This window comes from Tamandua tetradactyla, chromosome 5 (assembly GCF_023851605.1).
Source record: "Tamandua tetradactyla isolate mTamTet1 chromosome 5, mTamTet1.pri, whole genome shotgun sequence".
In the NCBI taxonomy this organism is placed as follows: Eukaryota; Metazoa; Chordata; class Mammalia; order Pilosa; family Myrmecophagidae; genus Tamandua; species Tamandua tetradactyla.
In genome coordinates this window covers 81,399,443-81,421,608 of record NC_135331.1, presented here as the reverse complement: position 1 = coordinate 81,421,608, position 22,166 = coordinate 81,399,443, and the positions used below count along the sequence as shown (strand labels likewise).

At 34.3% G+C, this 22,166-nt stretch overlaps 1 protein-coding gene across 4 annotated transcripts in view; it reads right to left on the bottom strand.

The window, feature by feature from the left end:
- The window catches only part of ATP11B (ATPase phospholipid transporting 11B (putative)), a 144,261-nt gene that overhangs the window by 59,288 nt on the left and 62,807 nt on the right, over nt 1-22,166 (bottom strand). For all 4 annotated transcript variants that reach the window (XM_077161150.1, XM_077161149.1, XM_077161151.1 and 1 more), the window contains 8 exons: nt 14,971-15,207; nt 14,051-14,226; nt 13,430-13,498; nt 12,087-12,160; nt 11,910-12,013; nt 8,631-8,812; nt 7,159-7,362; nt 1,603-1,756 (listed from right to left, as the gene is read on the bottom strand). In XM_077161150.1, coding sequence (XP_077017265.1) covers nt 1,603-1,756; nt 7,159-7,362; nt 8,631-8,812; nt 11,910-12,013; nt 12,087-12,160; nt 13,430-13,498; nt 14,051-14,226; nt 14,971-15,207 — 1,200 coding nt within the window. The remainder of the gene's footprint in view (nt 1-1,602; nt 1,757-7,158; nt 7,363-8,630; nt 8,813-11,909; nt 12,014-12,086; nt 12,161-13,429; nt 13,499-14,050; nt 14,227-14,970; nt 15,208-22,166) is intronic.

Below are 22,166 nucleotides of genomic sequence, written 5' to 3'. Positions count from 1 at the left end.
AAAGGTATGTGCTTTGAAGTCTAAGACATCTAGACGATAAATGCATCCACCATTTTATGGCCCTCTGGGCTAGTCATTTATCTAACTAAGCCCGGATTTCCCCATCTGTTATTTGACAAGCCTTGGTCAAATTAACGGGAATGAAGAAGATTGTAAAACAATTTTTGAGAGAGTAGTTTGGAAACTTTTTATTAGCTTTTCCTTCTAGAGGAAAGCTCCAGCTCTTGGTTAGATGAAGAAAAAGTATCCACAATGAAATCAGAGCCTGAAATTACATCCAAAACCTTTGATATAATTTTTACAACTGTGTGATCACTAGCCACAATATCCTTTCAGCTTCCATTTATATCTTTTGGGTACCTAGAATAGGAATCTCATGATCCCAAATTAATTGGTGGGTTTCTACTTTATTCTTTTAAAGCTGCATTGGATCAGAGGAGCAAAGCATTAAAAATCTAGTATGATACCCCATATGTGGTTTACATGTCACTTCAAAGTGATTTTTGTGTACTGGATGAGAAGACAGTACAAATCTGCAGGCCTTACCTATTTCCATGGCTAGCTATTTTAGTTTCTATTCTCCAACTGCTTTTCTTACAAATTCAAATAACCAAAATATTGCCCTGTTAGCAAATATATCATTAGCATTTAAAAACTCTTTATGTGAAGCTATTTCTGTGTTCTAGGGGAGGGTCCATAATACTAGGATTTTTAAACTTAGGTGTAACAAATTTTTTACAGTAGAGTTTTCTGTAATACAAGTATTTTCCCTGTGCCCTGCCCACAAAATAAAAACAACAAAATACTCACTATATTGAAAGTGGGAAATTAAAAACATAGTGCTTCACTGTTTGTAATTATACTAAGAAGTAATTTACATTTCTTATAAATACAAATAAATATCATTGTTCTCAAAATGAAAATACAGCACTAAAAAGACTAGTACGAATGTTTGTAGGGGAAGAGATAAAGAGGTGGGTAGGTATTGGGTATTTATTTTATTAGACCTATATGTAAAGCAATCAGTGTTTAGATGTGCATTTCAAGCAATATTTTTAAAGGATATAGCCTAAAACCTCAAATTCCAGATTTGCAGTCGCAAAAATTATTTGTACAGGTTTTCACTTGGAGCATAGCTGAAATTTAAATATTTCCTGCATTTAGCTTCATGCTGCAAGCTAAATGGCTTCTCAACTTTTTATTAAAATTCTACTTATCATTAGTCAACCATTTTAAAAACAGAATAATCACTTCATGAGAATGTAAGGACAAGCTGAGATCAACAGAGAAATCTAAAAGTGTAGATGGACTGAAGTCTATTAGGTTCCCTCACTAGCTAAGTAAGTTGTGTAAATCTGTATCAGAGTTCAATTTGTTTCAGTCAAATAAAAAGCTGCTACCTATCACAAACTTTCTAGTTATTATAAATAGTTAAAAGTGTAAAAATTCCAAAAGTTTAAAATACATGGTGGAAATTTATGAGATGTGACTGCCTCCCAGTAAGTTTCACATACTGCACACCATCAAATGGAACTAGTAAGTTGTTAAAGAATATTTTTAGACCTGAGCATCTTTAGAGAACGTTTTATAACATATACATACTTTTGCTTTCTGCAATGGTGCCATGCGACAGCATAATACAGCTGAGCAATTTCTGCAAACTTCCATAAATAGTTTTTCATGCTCCCTGAGTGCAAGAGACAGGCTGGTCCCATCCACAACCAGCCCATGCTGAATCACATGATCCTCTGTAATTCTAAAAGAGAAAAGAATTATACCCTCTGTAAGATAATTTGCAGTCACATTGTTTACCTTCTTGCTGAAAGATGGACCATTCACCTACAGATTTTACTGAACAAAGTCAGTCATTTACCTGAAAGTTAAGATTAAGCAGAACCAAGAGTCAGTCGCTGATACGATGAGTAAAATAGATGATATTGAACTAAGCCTAGGAGACTTCAGTTCAACTGAATTTTCATACTCAATTTTACAATGAATTGATATATAGTTATGGTAACCATATTTTCTAAACCTGTGGACATAATACAGAATTTGATTTAAAAAAAAGGATATTCTAAATTGTGAGTATGAGAAGTATTTTAAAAATAGAAACTTTATTAGCTTTACATTTAACAGATTCTCCTAATTAAGAAAAATTAAATTAATTCAAGAATGTTCAGGAAATCAATAAGGCTAGATTCACCATTTGCATGTACGTAGGAAGGAAAAGAAGGAAGCAATTAGTACTGTCTCTAATGGACTGTAATGCCAGGTATTTTGGTGGAATAAGTATAACAATTTCCTTGTGGGCTGGTGTATGCTGCTCCAAGCGTGGTCTGACTCTGGGTAGGCAACCTCCTTTTTGTTGCCAGGAAGAAATAAGGAGTTTGTGTAATATGTAAATCAACTACATCACTAGGTACACTATTTAATTTGGCTACTCCCACCCCTTGGCCCTGCTTTGGTAATGATTTTCGCAGCGAAGGAAGTGGTGTGTAGATTTACATTCTAGGGCAAGTTCCTTTATGTTGCTGCAGGTTGGCCCTCAGGGTAGCCCTATGCTGCGTACACCACAAGGATCACCACGGAGCAAACTGCTCCTAAGAAATATCCCTTCATTTTCTCTTTCTTCTTCTTTTTTTTTTTTTTGGTTTTGGTGGATGGTCCGGGAATCAAACCCTGGTCTCCTGCATGAAAGGTGAGCATTCTACCACTGAACCACCCATGCACCTCAATTTTTAAATGGGAAGCCAGAAGACTATTAAATGAGCAACATTTGAATGTTTAACTAAAAAGCTAATCTTATATTAATAGATTTTAGTCTTATAAAATAAAAAATATTTTATAAGTTAAATTGGCATCTTTCACAGGATACCTAATCACTAATGTGTTGCACTGCAGTAAGTAGTAAGCAATTCACTTTTGGAGTATAAGAGAAAATTTTAAAATGTATTTTATTTTTTTCTCTTCTTTATTATTTCTTTGTTATCTAAAACCAGCATCTACAGTGACTGTTTTCCTTCCCCAAATGCCAAACTTTATTTAGCAACCTGTGTTGCCTCAATGTTTCTAACCTTCCTAAGCACTGCCTGAGCAAACTAACCAGAAGAAGCAGGAGCAGCCAAGGTTGACACAGAACAGATCAGCATTCCTAGGGAAACTTCCTAAAGTGCACTGTATTGGGCTTTTCTCTGCAAGACTTCATAGATCAGCACTATGATCTCAAAACCCATGGGATAATATTTTTTAAATATGGAAAAGCACCTCACAGCCCTGGCATAGCATAGTTAGCATCTGCTCGTCTGTGTGTCTCATGCCTCACTACTATCCATATCCTCTCCCATCTATCCTATTCTCTGGGCATACTAAATTACTATTGACCCCTTGAATGATTCCGTCTCAGCTCTCAGAATTGGTTTATACTACCATTTTGCTTCTTGGCATCATTCTCTGCCCAGCTAACATTTCATCTCTCAGGAGTTACCAGAAGTATCAGTTCTTCCACAGAGCTCTCCGGTTCAAACTTCCCTCTTCTTCTATTCTCAGTTTAGTTTTCTGTTCTTGTCACAATTACAAGTTGTGATGGTTTAGGACAATGTATGTATTTCTATTTTCCCTACATACTTTCTTGAGAGTAAATTATTTATCTTACATGCCTCTGTGTTTCAAATGTTTAGAAAGGATATAATCAATATATGTTTGTGAAAGAATGGATATGTAAACTAAAGTTTTCAAAAGTATCGCATTCCTTGGTCTATCCAGGACTTTTAAAATAGACACTTTCTGAAAGTATATAAATCAAAACCCTATTGACAAAAAAAAAATCCTAGTGACACATATGATTATTTCAGAAAGTGTATTCCATCTAAAAGATACTATACCTCTACAACATACTATAAATTTCATATAGCAAGCATAAAGTCCACTTTATCTTCATTTTATAATATAGCTTTTATACAAAAATGGAAATGAACAATGCCCATGGTTTTTACATTAGTAAAAGCACATATGTAGAAAACTGAAAGAAAATATGATAAAACACAAATAATCTTTACATGGTTGTGTCATGGGCATTTTTAAAAAATATTTTAGAAGGCATATATAAAGTAAATGATTGACAGCACTTAATTTCTATGTTTTGGGGAGCTTGGTACCTAAACATCTCAGCAGCCACAACTGTCTTGATAATGCTCCCAAACTGCAATTCAATTACTTAGGCCAATCACCTTTTTATATGCAAGGAAAGAACATTCTGACATTTGTACTGCCTCACAATGAGCAATGAATGTGCACTGACAACTCAATTACTCTTCATGTCTGTTTTTCTGAGTTAGTATCACAAGACTTCAAATGAGAGGTCCCTATAGGAAATCTAAAATGCCTATATATAAGCAATCTTTGTTAAGGAGTGCTTACAAGCACTCCTTAATTTATTGTGAAAATATTAGACTATGTTAAACAAGGACACCCAAATAATGTTGCTCTGCCTGTAAAAAAGAAACTTTAGAAAAGAGAGAATGAATTTGGAGAAGAAATGCTTACAAAATAAACTGTGAACAGTAAAATGCAGTTTAATTTCCTAGTTTGGCAATATGAAGGGACAAGACAGTAAATATTTTAACTTTAGAATCTGTGGGTCAAGAGATAAAATTAAGGACATTATGTAAGTATTTATATACTGGGAGTAAAAAATTTCAAAAACTTTTTATTGACTAAATAAAAAATGTAATAGTAATAATTGAGTACTTTTTTTTGTAGTAAAGAACGAAATTCTTTTTTGTGGGAGAGGGAATAAGATTTTGCTTAATTGGGGTTCAAAGTTATTGTTCATTATCAAAATCCATAGTAAATCTTTATCTGTTAATGCTGATCTGTAACGGGACAGTACGTAGTCCATCTTTGAAAACGTCTTTTCAAATATGTATCACAGTCAAAATGACAAAGCATAATAAACACAAGGCCCACTACCTAATTCAATAACAAAATAATCCACATTCCACTGTGCCATAAAAGTATGATATTCAAAGACCACATTTTTTGTTTCGACATGAGGAGAATGCAATGGTACTTAAAAGTAGCAAAATATCACAATATGACAATGCATGTGGCTCTTCAAACACTACTGAGTTACAACTGTCACTGTGACTTTAGTACACCAAGCAGCAGTGTGAAGTGGTGAGTGCTTCATGAAATCTGTTGCCACTACTCAACTCTGATGTTGTGATGCAAAAGCAGCCATAAACAATATGTAAACAAATGAATGTGGCTGTGTTCTAAAACTTTATTTAGAAATTGAAATTTGAATTGCTATAATGTCTACATATCACAAAATATTATTTTTCTTTAGATTATTTTTGGCTATGAAAAAATACATCATGGGCTGTACAAAAACATGTACCAAAAAATGTGACCGAGAAGTAAAATGGTGAACTGTGGTGTACACATATGATCGAATATTGTGCTGGTACAGAAAGGAATGAAACTGTGAGGCATGCAACATTGTGAATGAACTTGTAGGACATTATGTGATGCAAAGTAAGCCAGAAACAAAAGAGCAAATACTGTATGGTCTCATTTAGAAAACACTTTTACAGAGACCTAGATTGTAAACTCTTAAAGTAGTCACATTTAGCCTGGAGCTATAATTGTTATTTCCAGATTTTGAGAGGCTGTACCTTATATGCATAACCCTGGCATTGCCCTGGAACTCTGGGTACCTATGTGTCACCAGAGTAGGAATTCTGCAGTTCTGAAAGTCAACACTGCCACATATAACAACTGTTAAAGTAACTGAAAAACAGATAAGGCTTCAATAAGAGATAAAATGAAGCCAATAAGGTTGGGATTAAGGTAAATCAGAATACAGGTTTAAGGAGAACATTGTCTGTGTTTTAGAACTTCACTTATTCTATGAGACCAAAGGAAGACTCAACCTGTCTGGACAGATCATTGAAAAAATCCAAACACAGGGAGCCCAGAATAGGAATGAGGGTTTGTAATTCTGCATAGCTTAATGTGATGCCTGGATACTCTCAGAATATGTTGAGCAGATAATTAGAAAATATTGGTAAAGTTCCTTAAGGACCTAGAGAAAAAATATGGAACTATTAAACTTTACCACTGGGGGAACCCCTGATACTGTCTCAAACATTAGGGACTCCCAAGTTAATAGGCCAAGCCCTTAATCTTGAGGTTTGCTCTTGTGAAGCTTATTTATGAAGCAGCGAAGCTAAGTCTACCTATAGTTGTTGCTTAGATGTGGCCTCTTTCTCTCTAAGCTCAACTCTGTAAGTAAAATAATTGCCACACCCCTACGTGGGACATGAAATCCAAGGGTGAAAGTCTCCTTGGCAATGTGGGATATGACTCCCAGGGATGAGTCTGGCCCTGCACTGTGGGATTGACAATACCTTCTTGATCAAAATAAGGAAAATAATTGTAACAGTAAAGCATCGGTGGCTAAGAGAGTTCAAATAGAGTCCAGAGGCTACTCATATGCAAGCTTCAGCTAGACGTTGTAATTTATCATGGTTTGTCAAACCCCAATCAAAATCATTCTTGCCAACCTTAAAGAACACCTAGGACTTTATCTGAGATTCAACAAAGGTTCCATGCGCTATGATGACTTCCCAGAAACCTACAACCTCCAGATGGGTTCCTAGGCCCGGCAAGTCCTGAAACCCAGAGGGGTCAATTTCTCCAGAACATCAACTAGTTCCAGCTCCCTATCCCATATCCACAGCCCTTACAACATGAAAAAGTTAGACTGGGCATAGCCCAAATACCCCTAAAGATTGGAAGAAAGATCAAAGGGGGAGGAGTTATATCAGAGAAAGTAGGGTTTAACAAATGAGTATGATGTTGAATCATTATATTGATAATTCTTTTAGTCTCCAGTGTCTTGGAGCAGCCAGAAGGAAAAATGTATAATTGTGGAACTGTAACAATACCAAACTCTGAAATTTGTTCTACAACTAATTGTTGTAGTATGCTTTGAAATTTAAAGCTTTTTTGTATATATGTTATTTTACACAATAAAAGAAAAAAAGAAACAAAATAAACAAAAGGACAAATCAACCATGTGCTGGGCCAGATTTGGCCCAGAGGCCCTTTTGTGCTAATCCCTGAACTGCATGATCCATATACCAATATTCTCACCTTCTGGCAAGCTGCCTCAACTGCTCAGCACACTCGCTATCCAATTTCTGGTTTATAAGTTCCAGGATGTTCATAGTTCTGTGGAAATGTCCACATGATAGACTCACACTAACAGCTGTTTCATGTTTATCTCCAGTAAGTACCCATACTTTGATACCAGCCATTCTCAGTGCCTCAATTGTTTCTCGAACTTTGTCTTGTAGTCTGAAGATAGAAGAAACAATATCAGTAGTAGAGAATCCTTTTTTGACTGTATTTTAAGAATAAGGTACAAAGCATATATAAGGTAAATTTTAGATTCCTTGACCTAGAAATGCTACTGCGTACATATAACTGAAATTTTCTTCCATTAGGGAAGAAACAAGAATAACCAGATTAGTATTCATCTAGTTAATACAAAATTGATCAGTTAAAATGTACAACTTTATATTTTAAGAGTATATCCTCAAAGTTCATTTTTATAGGACTAAACTAACTGTCTGATCTTAATAAACTATTTCATTAGAAAGTATTAAATTTCAAATTGAAGATTCTTCTTCTTCTTTTTTTTTTTGGTAAGAAAACCTCTCAAATTACTAGCTCATAAATCAGACAATGGGCATTAAAGGGTTACATAAACTCAGATAATTCTCAGAAATCTTATGAGGACAACTGAAAAAGTAAATGAAAACCTAGATTTTTAAAACAGCAAGCACTCAGATCTAGGGCATAGAGGAAAACATAACTACAAGGCTTAATTTGTATAATTCAATTTAATTCATAGCATTCAAGAGGCTATGACTCAGACACTGAGATAGATACTGGGAACAATGACAAGGAATAAATGGACTTCAAGGAATTCACAAGCTAACAGAGAAGTCCTTAAATAAATAATTATACTATAGTACCATAGGGACAACAATAGAATTACCTATCAAAAAAAGAGACTTCATAAAGGAGAGAAGTTTTAATCCTGTGATGGGTCAGAAAGGTCTTAATGGGGTAGGGGTAATAGAGGAGGGAGTATTGTATAAACAGGTACTCACAGATGGATAAGAAAGGGAAGAATTAATCGGGCAGAAGGCACAGCCTTCCCAGGAAAAAAAGGCACAAAATAGGATAGTTTTAGCTATAGTTAATGTTTAGAGAACTACAGACAGTTTGGTATTCTTATGCATAAAGTGGAAGGGGGAAGTGGGGAGGTAAAGCTACAAATTAAGCAGATGCTACACCATTAAAGTCTTTGTATGGCACACTAAGTTGTATTTGAAAGATTCAAGCCTATAGATGAAACTGTTGATCGTTTCACTTCATCTATTTCAGGTTTCTGATTAGACAAAAATGGTGTAAACTGAATGGAAAGAATTAAGGTTTTAACTCTCTATTTTAGCTGTAAGTATATTAAATTACTATAGGGTGCTGATAAATAGACTTTACATCAGATATCAGAAATACAAGAGAAAAATGATAAAGACTACTTATATGACATTTACCTGTCTTCTACTGCTGTAGCTCCAAGTAAGGTCAGGTCTCTTTCGATGAACTGGAAGACATCTGCCAGTTTCTCTTCCCGTTGCTGCAAGGCAGTCCTGGCTTCAAACAGACGTCTGTCTACTTCCTCATACTCTTTAGATGTAAACCGTCTATAGGCTACACACAGAGTTCTTAGCCCTTTCTAAAACAAAACAAAAAAAACACCAAAAGTTAAATAACTCATGAAAAATCAAGAAGTCCCTGTAATAAACTGAGGATCCCAGTACCAAAAATCACTCATTAAAAAAATACTATCATCTAGTAGATAAGAAATTAATGATATAATAAACAATTTTCCATAGTACCACACTTGATTCTTTCTTCATTTCATATCCATTATGTCCACTTTGCTCCACAAAAAAGAGCATGATACAGTGGATGACGTTTTTTCAAATCCTGCCTTTGGATTGGTAGTTAAAGTCTGAGGAGATCATTTGGTTTCTTTGAACCTTAATTTTCTCACATATGTAACAGAAAATACTACTATCCATTTCACACAACAATAATGAGAATTGAATGGGACAACAAAAGTAATTTATCTACAAAATGTCTCCCCTAGTGCTCAATAAATGTGTTTGCCTCTTTTTGTCACTCCGGACCTTTTTGTACATAAACTAATTTTACAGAATCAAATTTTAATTTTGTTTTCTGTTACATATCTGTTCCTTTATTAACGGATTGCCTCTTCAGGTTTGGGACTCTACATGACTCATTTTTGCATATAGCAGGTGCTCAAATAAATCTTTGCTGAATAAACTACATACATGTTTTTAAAATAGGTACATTTTCAGTAGTTAGTCCTGAAATACTCCTCTGATAATTCCAATTCTCACTTAATAGATAGAATTTAATTCTAAAACATACATCTTTTTCACATTCTAGCATCTCTGAAACTGAGATATGATATATTATATTCAATGGTATATCATAGTTCTAAATAAAGATATGCTAATATTCTAACAAGAATGTCATATTTGATATTCCTGAGCTAAACACTAATCCTGATAAGTTATTTCCTTCTTTTCATGAATATAAATAATTTCACCTGCTCCCACCCCAAGCTCCAATATATACAAATCACGTAAGACGCACAATAACTGCTTTCAACTGTCAGAAAGCCCTTGAAATCTGAGTTATGGAACACATATTATAAGTCTTTCAAATTCTGACGTGCTTTTAAAAAGTTGTTCAAAATAATTATGGTCACTGAATTGTAGAGTATTAGAGCCTAGAAAGGATGATAAAGATGATCTCATTGGCATTTTAAAAATGCAAAGCCAGAGAGTTCTACAATGGTGCTTTTGGGACTGTCAAGAGAGAAGTAGCCCCAGATTTTACTCTCCTATCTTAACCACTACAAATTCACTTTTAACTATAAGATTTTTTTTTAAGCAAAGGGGACCATAATTTCCTATGGAGTCATGCTATGACAAAATTAACCATTCAAATAAAGAAGTCTGTCAGATGGGCAATATCAAACAAATAATACTTCCTCAATGTACCAAATGATTTCAAATTACATCATTATATGTTCACTGGTGCACTGGAATGACAAAAAACTTAAGAATATATATTTGGTCATCTAATTTTATTGAACTCAGACATTTCTTATGGTATTAATCTCTTAAAGATGGTTATCTAATTAGTATAGAAAGGTTTATACAAGTTTTTTTCTTGCTATACTTTTTCCTCAGAAAAACCTATCAAAAATGTTCTGACAATAGAACGTGGGGAAGTGTAAAATTTAAAATACTATATGACACAATAGATTTCTAAACACTGGCACTGATTTACAAATGTACCACATCTATAGTAATTGTTTTTCTTAAATAAAAATAAGGAGCCATTAGAGTTAATCATCTATGAAATTCATTCAATGATTTTACAGCAAACATTTACTGAACGCCAACTCTTATACCAGCACTTTCATGGTAGAACGTCTTTCTTCTCATGGATATTACTGTGTGGTAGAAGAACTACATTTTAAATAATTAGAAAACAAATTATTGGAGAAAAGAACTCATAACTTTAAGAGGCAGCCGAGTAGAGAGAATTATGGAGGAGACATTAACAGAAATGAAAAATGAAAGATCATGGGACCCTAAGATGGCGAGGGTGCTGCTTTTTAATTTTCCTGTCCCATGAATTGTAGCACTTCGTTTTTGTAATATACTCCTATATTCTTATCTTTTTTTAAAAAACATTTCTTATTATTCAATTTTATATACAAAGAAAAGAAAGAAAGGCAATGATTTTCAAAGTATACTTCAATAAGCAGTACAGAACTGATTTCAGAGTTTGTTATGGGTTACCATTCCACTATCCTATATTCCTTTAATTTATTAATAAGAGAGATATAATTCACATACTATAAAAAACACCATTTAAAGAGTAACATTTGGTGATTTTTAATGTATTCATGGAGTTCACTGCAATCTAATCCCAGGACATTTTCATCACCCCAAAAAGAAATCCTGTAAGCCGCTGGCAGTCCTCTTTTCCCTATCCTCTCAGCCCTTGCTGACCCCTAATTTGCCTTATGCCTCTTTGAATTTGCTTAGTATGGATATCTTATATAAATGGACTATGTGGCCTTTTGTGCCTGGCTTCTTTCATTTAGCATAATGTTTTCACGGTTCATCCATATTACAGCATATATCAGTACTTCATTCTTTTGTATGGACAAATAATATTCTATTACTTGGGTACACCACCTTCTGTTTATCTATTCATCAGCTGATGGACATGGGATATTTCCATATTTTGGCTATCAGGTATAATGGTGCCATGAACATTCATGTACAACTTCTTATGTGGACATGTTTCCAATTCTCTTGGATAAATACCTAGGGGTGGAAATGCTGGGTCATATGGGAACTCTGTGCTTACTTTTTTGAGGAACTGCTAAACTATTTTCCAAAGTAGATGCCAGATTTTATTATCCCACCAAAAGTGTATGGGAATTTCTAGTTTTTCTACATTCTTGTGATCCCTCCATATTCTTTTAATAAATCCCTCCTTTTTATACAGTAATTGGAGTGGTCCTTGCAACCAGACTGTAATAGCTTTGAAGACTTAGATTTTAGCAGGTTAAGTCAATTTTTACACAAAGAATGAGGAGTTAACACATAACTGTAGAATTTTTCTGATTTTTAACAAATTACTAATGAAAAAATAAAACCCAAACTCTATCACAAGTCTACCTTTCACAGTTTTTAAAAACAGAGATTTGCACTCACCAAAGCAAATTCATCTACATGCATTCTGGTTTTTTCTATTTCTCCACCTATACATTTAGGGAGAATTGATGATTCGGCTCCTTTAGCAAATAAAAACTTCTCACCTAAAAAGAAAAATTAGTTATCAAGGTCTTAATATTAGAACAATAAAAATTAATGAAGGTTTATATTGGTTACCTGAAGGTGCCTGAACAATTACACTCATTCTCCTACGATCTGAATCAAATTCGAGAATATGTAGTAGTTTGTACCTAGGGTAAAGAAAACAAGCACAGACAAAAAAGCTAGTTTTTAAAAATTTTTTTAAACTAAAAATGTAAGTAAATATTTGGGACGAATCTCTATAAAAGATAAAATCACTAATTTAGAACAAGAAATTAATCTCAACTACATTTTTAAGATGATGGGTTATGAGTCAATAATAACACAAGAGAGAATTAGAAGGAACTGATATTTATTGAGTACTTAACAAATGTCATATATTTGACATATCTTATATCATTTAATACCCATAACAACCCAAATAGGTGGGTCTTACCTCATTTTACAGATAAGGACTATTAAACTAGAAGACTGCAGTTTTCCTAAGATCAATAAGCTTGTTAGTGGCAGAGAAAGGACTAGAATCCCTTCCCTGCCCAACTGTTTTTCTCACAAAAAAAGATTATTGACTCTTAATTCTTTTTTTCTGCCCTAACATACGTGAAAATTATAACACCTTCTATCAGAAACAGAAATGTATTGTATTAGTGATTCTGAGCCAGGGACAGGGTGTGAGCTAGAGAAAGCCACATGAAAGTAGTCAAAGGATAAGCCCTATTTAATCGGGAAAAGCAAAGCTAGAGCTAAGATGTGATCAGAATTGACACAACCATGAAAAGTATAACAAGCATGGACTTATTCATCAAAAAGTGGAAAATCAGAAAGAAATACTTGTTTCTACAATCTTCAGATAAAATCATAGGAAATAAAGGAAGATTTTCTAATTTAAATGAGTAGAAACCTAGGAATCTCATTACCCTAGAAGTATGTAAAAAAGAACATATAAATAAATTTAAGAATCATTTAACTAAACTACAGATTAAAGCTTCATAGCAGAATACTTTTATTACTGTGATAAGATACAAAGTGGGGCATGCAAGGGTAGTTCAGTGGTAGGAATCATCTCCTGCCATGTGGGAGACCCAGATTTGATTTCTGGACCATGTACCCCACTCCACACCCCCCCAAAAAAAGATACAACGTGATATTGACTTCATTCTAGAGCAGGTATCAGTAAACATTTTTTGTAAAGGGCCAGACAGTAAGTATCTTGGGCTTTGCAGGCTACACATGATTTCTGCATATATATATATATATATATTTTTTTTTTTAACTACCCTTAAAAAATTTAATGCAGCTTGTGGGCTGTACTAAAACAGGCTGTGGGTCAGATTTGGCCTATGGGCCATGGTTTGACTACATATAAATATACCATAGAATTAATATATGGAAAACTACAATATAAGAAAAAAATTTACCGTTCCAATTTTCCAAGTATCTTTACTGCCATAGTTTCTTCAGAACTGCCAATAAATTCAACGCCAATTCTAGGGATTAAAAGGAGTAAGAATATAAGATTTAAGGGATGATATTTCACATTTCATGATGTTTCATTGTAACTAAACTGGAATAAAAATATTTAAAATAAACGTTTAAAACGTATTTTAAAGTAGACCTGGGTTCGATTCCCAGAGCCTGCCATGCCAAAAAAAAAAAAAAGTATTTTAAAGTATTTCCTTTGAATGCAGAGTTACTTTTAAGAACTTGAAGGGACAGAGTATGTCTAGAACAACTACTGTCCAAGTTTGCTAATGAAATAGTTCAGACTGCTGCATGCAAGTATTTCTCACAAACCCTATTACTCAGCTTTCATGGTAACCAGATTTTTAAAGAGATTACTTCAAAATATGACTCAATGCAAGACTGATAATAAAATTAATGACACAACTCAAATTCTCAATTAAAATTTAATTTAAAATGCACTTCTACCTTTATGAGCTTATGATTTATGTTTGAAAATTTAAAGTGATGATTTTCTAATATTTTAACTCTTCATTAAGAGACATTTTTCTGCACAGCTGGAAATTAGACTAAATTACCTTGCAGCAGCCTCCACTAGAGCCTTTTCATCTGGGGAAGATGCATAGTATTCCACCTGCATAGGTACGAGGCTGGACTGCCAGGGGCCATCCCCAAAGCCAGCAGCCTGAACACTGCTGATCTGTACCGTGTGGCAAAGACTGACTGCTTTAAAGAAGAGATCATGCTCTTTAACCTGCAGAAATGTAATTAATATTCAAGATAAAAACACCATTCCAAAATAACATTTAATAAAACAGAATTTAAAAAGACACCAATATACAGGGTTAACAACTTGGCAATCTAAAATCTAGAAAAAGAATGCTACAACCTTGTAATGCCTGGGAGAGCTGGTTAGCTTCTGCCTTGGAGAAGTAAAATATCACATTTACTTATGACCCTCCAACATAGGAGCACTTTCTTTGGGAGGTATAACCAATTGTAAGTAAAAAAGGAACACTCTTGGGAAGAATGAAAGGCTCAAAAAGTATTACATAAATTTAAGTTCTATTTCTCAGCAAAGTCTTCTTCACTTCAAGACAGCAAGGCCTACTTTACTTCAATTAGTTCCTTTAAATACCCAGAAAACTAAAGTAGACACATATTAATTGACAAGTTAAATTGGGTTGTGACAACAAATTCTCAGGATTACATATATATATATTCTTTTTTTTTTTTGAATGGGCAGGCACCAGGAATCGAACCTGGGTCTCCAGCATGGCAGGCGAGAACTCTGCCTGCTGAGCTACTGTGGTCCACCCTCAGGATTATATTTTGTAGCGCTGAACCAAAGCCTACGTATTTAAAATATATATTCCCTGTCCCAGGAAAACTTAAAACTTTTTTCCCCTACAACCCACAAACTATCAAAGTGAATTATTTTAAGTGAAAGATACTAGTGACATTAAACCCCTAATTCATTAATTAAAAAAGCACTTACCAGTTCATTTTCAGGACTAGTTCTAAAAGTGGAACTCGTTGTAAGATGAGACAGGTTGTTAAGATGGGATAAACTATTAAGATAGGATAAGTTTCCTTCTGAAGAGTCTGGTGTTGGTCCTTCAGGCACAAGTCTACCATTGACTTCCTGGTATTTTAGGCCATTAATTGAACATTCCCGAAACTGCATCTCATTTTCTGTCAGCGTGCCAGTTTTATCTGTAAATACATACTCTACCTAAAAAGATAAACAACAAAAAAGAAACCTTTGTTTTCATGGTGCTATGTTGAACAGAAACCTTGTACTCTGTCTCCTGAAGTCAAGTTTATCTACTAATATTGATATACTGATGTTGAGTGTTGAGATTCTTAAAATCCAAGTATAATTAAGTAACAAAGATACTAAGGAAATGAAATAGCATAACACAAAATATTTTAAATCTGTACACATCCTGAAGTTTGTGGTATCTTTAGATGCACGGTCATCCATCTCTAGAGTTGACTATGAAAGTGGTATTAGTACTTCTTTTCTATGTCCCAGAGAAGGCTATTTTTAGATGGTAGGACTAAGAAAATTATCTTTGAATAACCTAGAATGTGAAAGGGTATTTGGCCAGCACAAAAGATAAAGAGCTGGGAATAGGAACTCAAATTAACAGAAACACAAGAGATAAGAGGTGGGAAATTGCCTAGGAAATTGAAACTGAGGGCAGGAAATAAACTTAGTGAAAAGGAAAAATGCTTAAAACAAAGAAAATATTTTTACAGGAGATAAGGCAAATGATTTTGTTACTCCTTGCAAGTGAATCCAGAAAATTAATCCTAAAAGAAGGTAGGTCTACATAGGGAAGGATTTAACAGTCAAGTCTTGTATAACCAGATTGTGGTGAGGATTTAACTTCTATAATGATCATTTGAGAAGGAAGTCATTTAAAAAGGGAGGTAGAAGAAAACAACTGCATTCATCCCTTATGAATTCAAGCGCAATGCAAATATAGCAACATATAAAAAGGACCATACAACATGATCATGTGTGTCTTATCCAAAGAATGCAAGATTGGTTTAACAAACAAAAATCAAAATACTACACCACAGTAACAGAATAAAGGACAAGTACCACATTCTTCTTAATAGATGGTGAAAAAGTGTTTGAAAGTCCAACATACTTTTTGTAAAAAACAAAACAAAACAATTTTACTCACACACCATACAATCCATGGTACAAAGTGTACACTCAATGGCTCTTATCCAACCCTCTTTTATGATAAAAACACTCACCTGGAATTTCTTGAATGTGATAAAAGGTATCTGTGAGAAACCCACAACTAATGTCACACTTAATGGAGAAGGGCTGAATGCTTTCCCCATGAGGAATAAGACAAGCATGTTGACTGACACTATTTCTATTCTATTTTAGTCAGGGCAATTAGCATAAAAAAGAAACAAACAGAAAAAAGAAATAAAAGGATCTAGATTAGAAAGGAAGAAGTAAACTATTTCTTGTTACAGATGATATGGTCTTGTATAGAAAATCCTAAGGAATCCACTTAAAAACTATTAGATTTAATAAATTAGCTCAGCAGGGCTGTAAGATACAAGATCAATATACAAAAAGGGAGATAGAATTAAAGTTGGAAAAAAATGATTTTGACCAAGAAATTGAGATAAGTGTAGTTATAACTGTACTTCAAGGTACATATCCTTGGGAGTAATAAAAATATGATACCCGAGACACAGGAGTTATGTTAAGTGAAACAATAAAAGCCAATAATTGGGCAGGCAATGGTGGCACAGCGGCAGAGTTCTCGTCTGCCATGCCAGAGAGCCGGGTTCGATTTCCAGTGCCTGCCTATGCCAAAAGAAAAGAAAAAAGAGTCAATAATTATATAGTACTTAACTATATTTCAAAAACTGATCTAAGTATTTTAATTCATTTAATCATCTCAATCACTCCATGAGGTAGGCACGAATATTATGCATATTTTAGAGAAGAGGAAACTCAGGAACAATGAGGTTAAGTAATTCAGTCAAGGTCATAAAGTTGGTAAATGATGGAACTGGAAATAAAAGATAAAATACTCCACCTTTGCTAAGTGATATTAAAGGTTTTCTTTTGTTTATACTGAATGTTAAATTAGAATTTAAAGGTGGCTATTGAGAGATGTTATTTACCCACACAGGTTAATAAAAATTTTTAGATCAGGAAAAATACTGAGAGACAAGATACATAGAAAATATTGTGATATACAAGCATACTTCAGACACATTGTGGGTTCAGTTCCAGACTACCTCAATAAAATGAAATACCAAAATAAAGTGAATTACATGAATTTTTTGGTCTCCAAGTGCATATAAAAGTTATGTTTACACTATAATTTAGGGTACTAAAGGTATGTAATAGTATTATGCCTAAAAAAAAAAGACATACATACCTTAATTAAGAAAAACTTTATTAGACTAAATATAGTTAAGATGTCAATCCTACCTAAATTGATTTACAGATTCAATGCAATACCAATCAAAATCCCAATAACTTATTTTTCAGAAATAGAAAAACCAATAAGCAAATTTATCTCAAAGGGCAGGGTGCCCCGAATTGCTAAAAGTATCTTGAGGAAAAAAAATGAAGCTGGAGGTCTCACGCTGCCGGACTTTAAGGCATATTATGAAGCCATAGTGGTCAAAACAGCATGGTACTGGCATAAAGATAGATATATCGACCAATGGAATCGAATAGAGTGCTCAGATATAGACCCTCTCATCTATGGACATTTGATCTTTGATAAGGCAGTCAAGCCAACTCACCTGGGACAGAACAGTCTCTTCAATAAATGGTGCCTAGAGAACTGGATATCCATATGCAAAAGAATGAAAGAGGACCCGTATTTCACACCCTATACAAAAGTTAACTCAAAATGGATCAAAGATCTAAACATTAGGTCTAAGACCATAAAACAGTTAGAGGAAAATGTAGGGAGATATCTTATGAAACTTACAATTGGAGGCGGTTTTATGGACCTTAAACCTAAAGCAAGAGCACTGAAGAAAGAAAGAAAGAAATGGGAGCTCCTCAAAATTAAACACTTTTGTGCATCAAAGAACTTCATCAAGAAAGCAGAAAGACAGCCTACACAATGGGAGACAATATTTGGAAACGACATATCAGATAAAGGTCTAGTAACCAGAATTTATAAAGAGATTGTTCAACTCAACAACAAAAAGACAGCCAACCCAATTACAAAATGGGAAAAAGACTTGAACAGACACCTCTCAGAAGAGGAAATACAAATGGCCAAAAGGCACATGAAGAGATGCTCAATGTCCCTGGCCATTAGAGAAATGCAAATCAAAACCACAATGAGATATCATCTCACACCCACCAGAATGGCCATTATCAACAAAACAGAAAATGACAAGTGCTCGAGAGGATGTGGAGAAAGGGGCACACTTATCCACTGTTGGTGGGAATGTCAAAGGGTGCAACCACTGTGGAAGGCAGTTTGGCGGTTCCTCAAAAAACTGAATATAGAATTGCCATACGACCCAGCAATACCATTGCTAGGTATCTACTCAAAGAACTTAAGGGCAAAGACACAAACGGACATTTGCACACCAATGTTTATAGCAGCGTTATTTACAATTGCAAAGAGATGGAAACAGCCAAAATGTCCATCAACAGACGAGTGGCTAAACAAACTGTGGTATATACATACGATGGAATATTATGCAGCTTTAAGACAGAATAAACTTATGAAGCATGTAATAACATGGATGGACCTAGAGAACATTATTCTGAGTGAGTCTAGCCAAAAACTAAAGGACAAATATTGTATGGTCCCACTGATGTGAACCGACATTCGAGAATAAACTTGGAATATGTCATTGGTAACAGAGACCAACAGGAGTTAGAAACAGGGTAAGATAATGGGTAATTGGAGCTGAAGGGACACAGACTGTGCAACAGGACTAGATACAAAAACTCAAAAATGGACAGCACAATAATACCTACTTGTAAAGTAATCATGTTAAAACACTGAATGAAGCTGCATCTGAGCTGTAGGTTTTTTTTTGTTTGTTTGTTCGTGCCTTTTTTTTTTACTATTGTTATTATTTTTATTTTTTCTCTGTATTAACATTCTATATCTTTTTCTGTTGTTTTGCTAGTTCTTTTCCTAAATCGATGCAAATGTACTAAGAAATGATGATCATACATCTATGTGATGATATTAAGAATTACTGATTGCATATGTAGAATGGAATGATTTCTAAATGTTGTGTTAATTTTTTTTAATTAATAAAAAAAAATAAATAAATAAATAATAGGGGGAACAAATGTTAAAAATAAATTTAGTTTCAAGTGCTAGTGGTAAATGAAAGCGAGGGGTAAGGGGTCTGGCATGTATAATCTTTTTCTTCCTGTTATCGTTTTATTTCTTTTTCTGTTGTCTTTTTTATTTTTTTCTAAATCGATGCAAATGTTCTAGAAATGATGAATATGCAACTATGTGATGATATTAAGAATTACTGATTGTATATGTAGAATGGAATGATATCTTAATGTTTTGTTTGTTAATTTTTTTATTAATAAAAAAATTTTTAAAAAAAAGAAAAACTTTATTGCTAGAAAATGCTAACCATCATCTGAACCTTCAGCAATTCAAAAACTTTTTATTGACAGAGTCTTGCAATGATGTAGATGGTTGTTGACTGACCAAGTTGGTGTTGCTGAGAGGGGGCTGCTGTAGTAATTTCTTAAAATAAGACAACAATGAAGCCTGCCACATTGATTGATTCTTCCTTTCATGAAAGATTTCTCTGTAGCATGCAATGCTACAGAGCATTTTCCCACAATTTCTTTCAAAACTGGAGTGAAACCTCTCAAACCCTGCTGCTGCTTTATCAACTTAGTTTATGCAACATTCTAAATCCTTTGCTGTCATTTCAAAAATGTTCACATCTTCACCAGTACTAGATTCCATCTCCAAAAAACACTTTTCTTGCTCAACCATAAGAAGCTACTCCTCATCTGTAAAAGTTTCATCATAAGACTCCAACATTCAGTCATATCTTCAGGTTCTACCTTTAATTCTAGTTCTCTTGCTATTTCCAACCACATCTGTGGTTACCTCCTTCACTGAAGTCCTGAACACCTCAAAGTTATCTACCTTCTTTCCATCTCCTATTAATATTGATATTTTGACTTCCTCCCATGAATCACAAATGTTCTTAATGGCATCTAGAATGGTGAATCCTTTCCAGAAAGTTTCAATTTACTTTGCCCAGATCCATCACAGGAATCACAATCCATGTCAGCTATAGCCTTATGAAATGTATGTCTTAAATAAGACTTGAAAATAGAAATGACTCCTTGACCTATGGGATCTGCAAAATGGATGTTGTGTGACCAGGCATGAAAACAACATTAATCATATTGTTGTAGACCATTAGAGCTCTTGGGTGACCAGGTACATTGCCAATGAATATTTAAAATTTTGACAGAAATCTTTTTTTCTGGGCAGCAGGTCTCAACAATGGGCTTAGAATATTCAATAAACTATTTGCAAACAGATGTGCTGACATTTAGGCTTTGTTGTTCATTTACAGAGCACAAGCAGAGTAGATTTAGATAGCTTTTAAGGGCTCTAGGAGTTTCAGAATGGTAAATGACCACAGGATTGAACTGTAAGTCTCCAGCTGCATTAGTCCCTAACAACAGAGTCAGCCGGTCCTTTGAAGCTCTGAAGCCAGGCATCACCTTCACCTCTCTCGCTATTAAAGTCCTACAAGGCATCTTCTTCCGATACAAAGCTTTTTCATCTACATTTTAGCATAGCCACTTTCATCAGCTTATCTTAGTTAGATCTTTTGGATAATTTGTTCCAGCCTCTACAACAGCACTTGCTGCTTTCCCTCATACTTTTATGTAATGGAGATAGCTTCTTTCCTTAAACCTCAAGAACCAGCCTTTGCTAGCTTCAAACTTTTCTCCCACAACTTCCTCATCTATCTCAGTCTTGAAGAGTTAGGCCTTGCCCTAGATTAGACTTTGGCTTAAAGGAACATTGTGGCTGGTCTGAGCTTTCTAGACACTTAAACTTTCTCCATGCCAGCAATAAAGCTATTTTGCTTTCTTACCATTTGTGTGTTCACTAGAGCAACATTTTAAATTTTCTCCAAGAATATTGCCTTTGCATTCACAACTTGGCCAAGTGTCTGGTGCAAGATGCCCAGCTTTCAACCCAACTTAGCTTTTGGCGTAGCTTCCTCACTAGGCTTAAGCATTTCTAGCTTTTCATTTAAAGTGAGAGATATACAACTCTCCTTTTTACTTTAACACTTAGAGGTTACTTTGAAATTGGCTTAATTTTAATGTTTTGTGTCTGAGGAAACAGGGAGGTCCAAGGAGAGGGAGACAGACAGAGAACAGCCAATAAGTAGAGCAGTCAGAACATACATAACATTTACTGATTAAGTCTGCTGTCTTATATGGGTGTGGTTTGTGGTGTCCCCGAAGAATTACAGTATTAACATCAAAGATTATACTGACAAAGACCACCATAACAGATTTAACAGTAATGAAAAAGTCTGAAATACTGCAAGAATACTAAAATGTGAGAGAGACATTTGCTATTGGAAAAATAGCACTGATAGATTTGTAGGATTGCCACAAACTTTCAACTTGTAAAAATGCATTATGCTGGAGCACAATAAAGAAAAGCACCATACGATGAAGCATGCCTGTAAAATACATCAGTAGTCGAACATAAGTAACTTTCCAGAGGTGATTAGAAAAGAGACAGAACTATCAGCAAGGAGGATTCTGTAGAAATAAGATTAGATGGCACAGATAAATAAAAGAAATGAACTTTAGAAAAAAAGTTGTAAGATTTAGAAATTTAATCTTTTAACTTTCATGATAGACGTTCCTGTACACCTTTATAAAAGTAATTTCTTGAATAGTAAGGAAACGTAAGAACAAGTGGTAAAATAAAGTAGACTTCATTAGTACAAAAATAGAACAGGAAGAGAAGCAGTAAATACATGAAATACCTACAGGTTTTTAAAAAGGGAGGCTGAAATGAATTAGAAACAACAATCATGTAAAGTTCTTAAAGACAAAGCAGATACAGTCATGCATACTTAGTTGGAGATTCCACAATAGGATAGTTCTCTCATAAAAGAAAGGGGGGAAGAAGG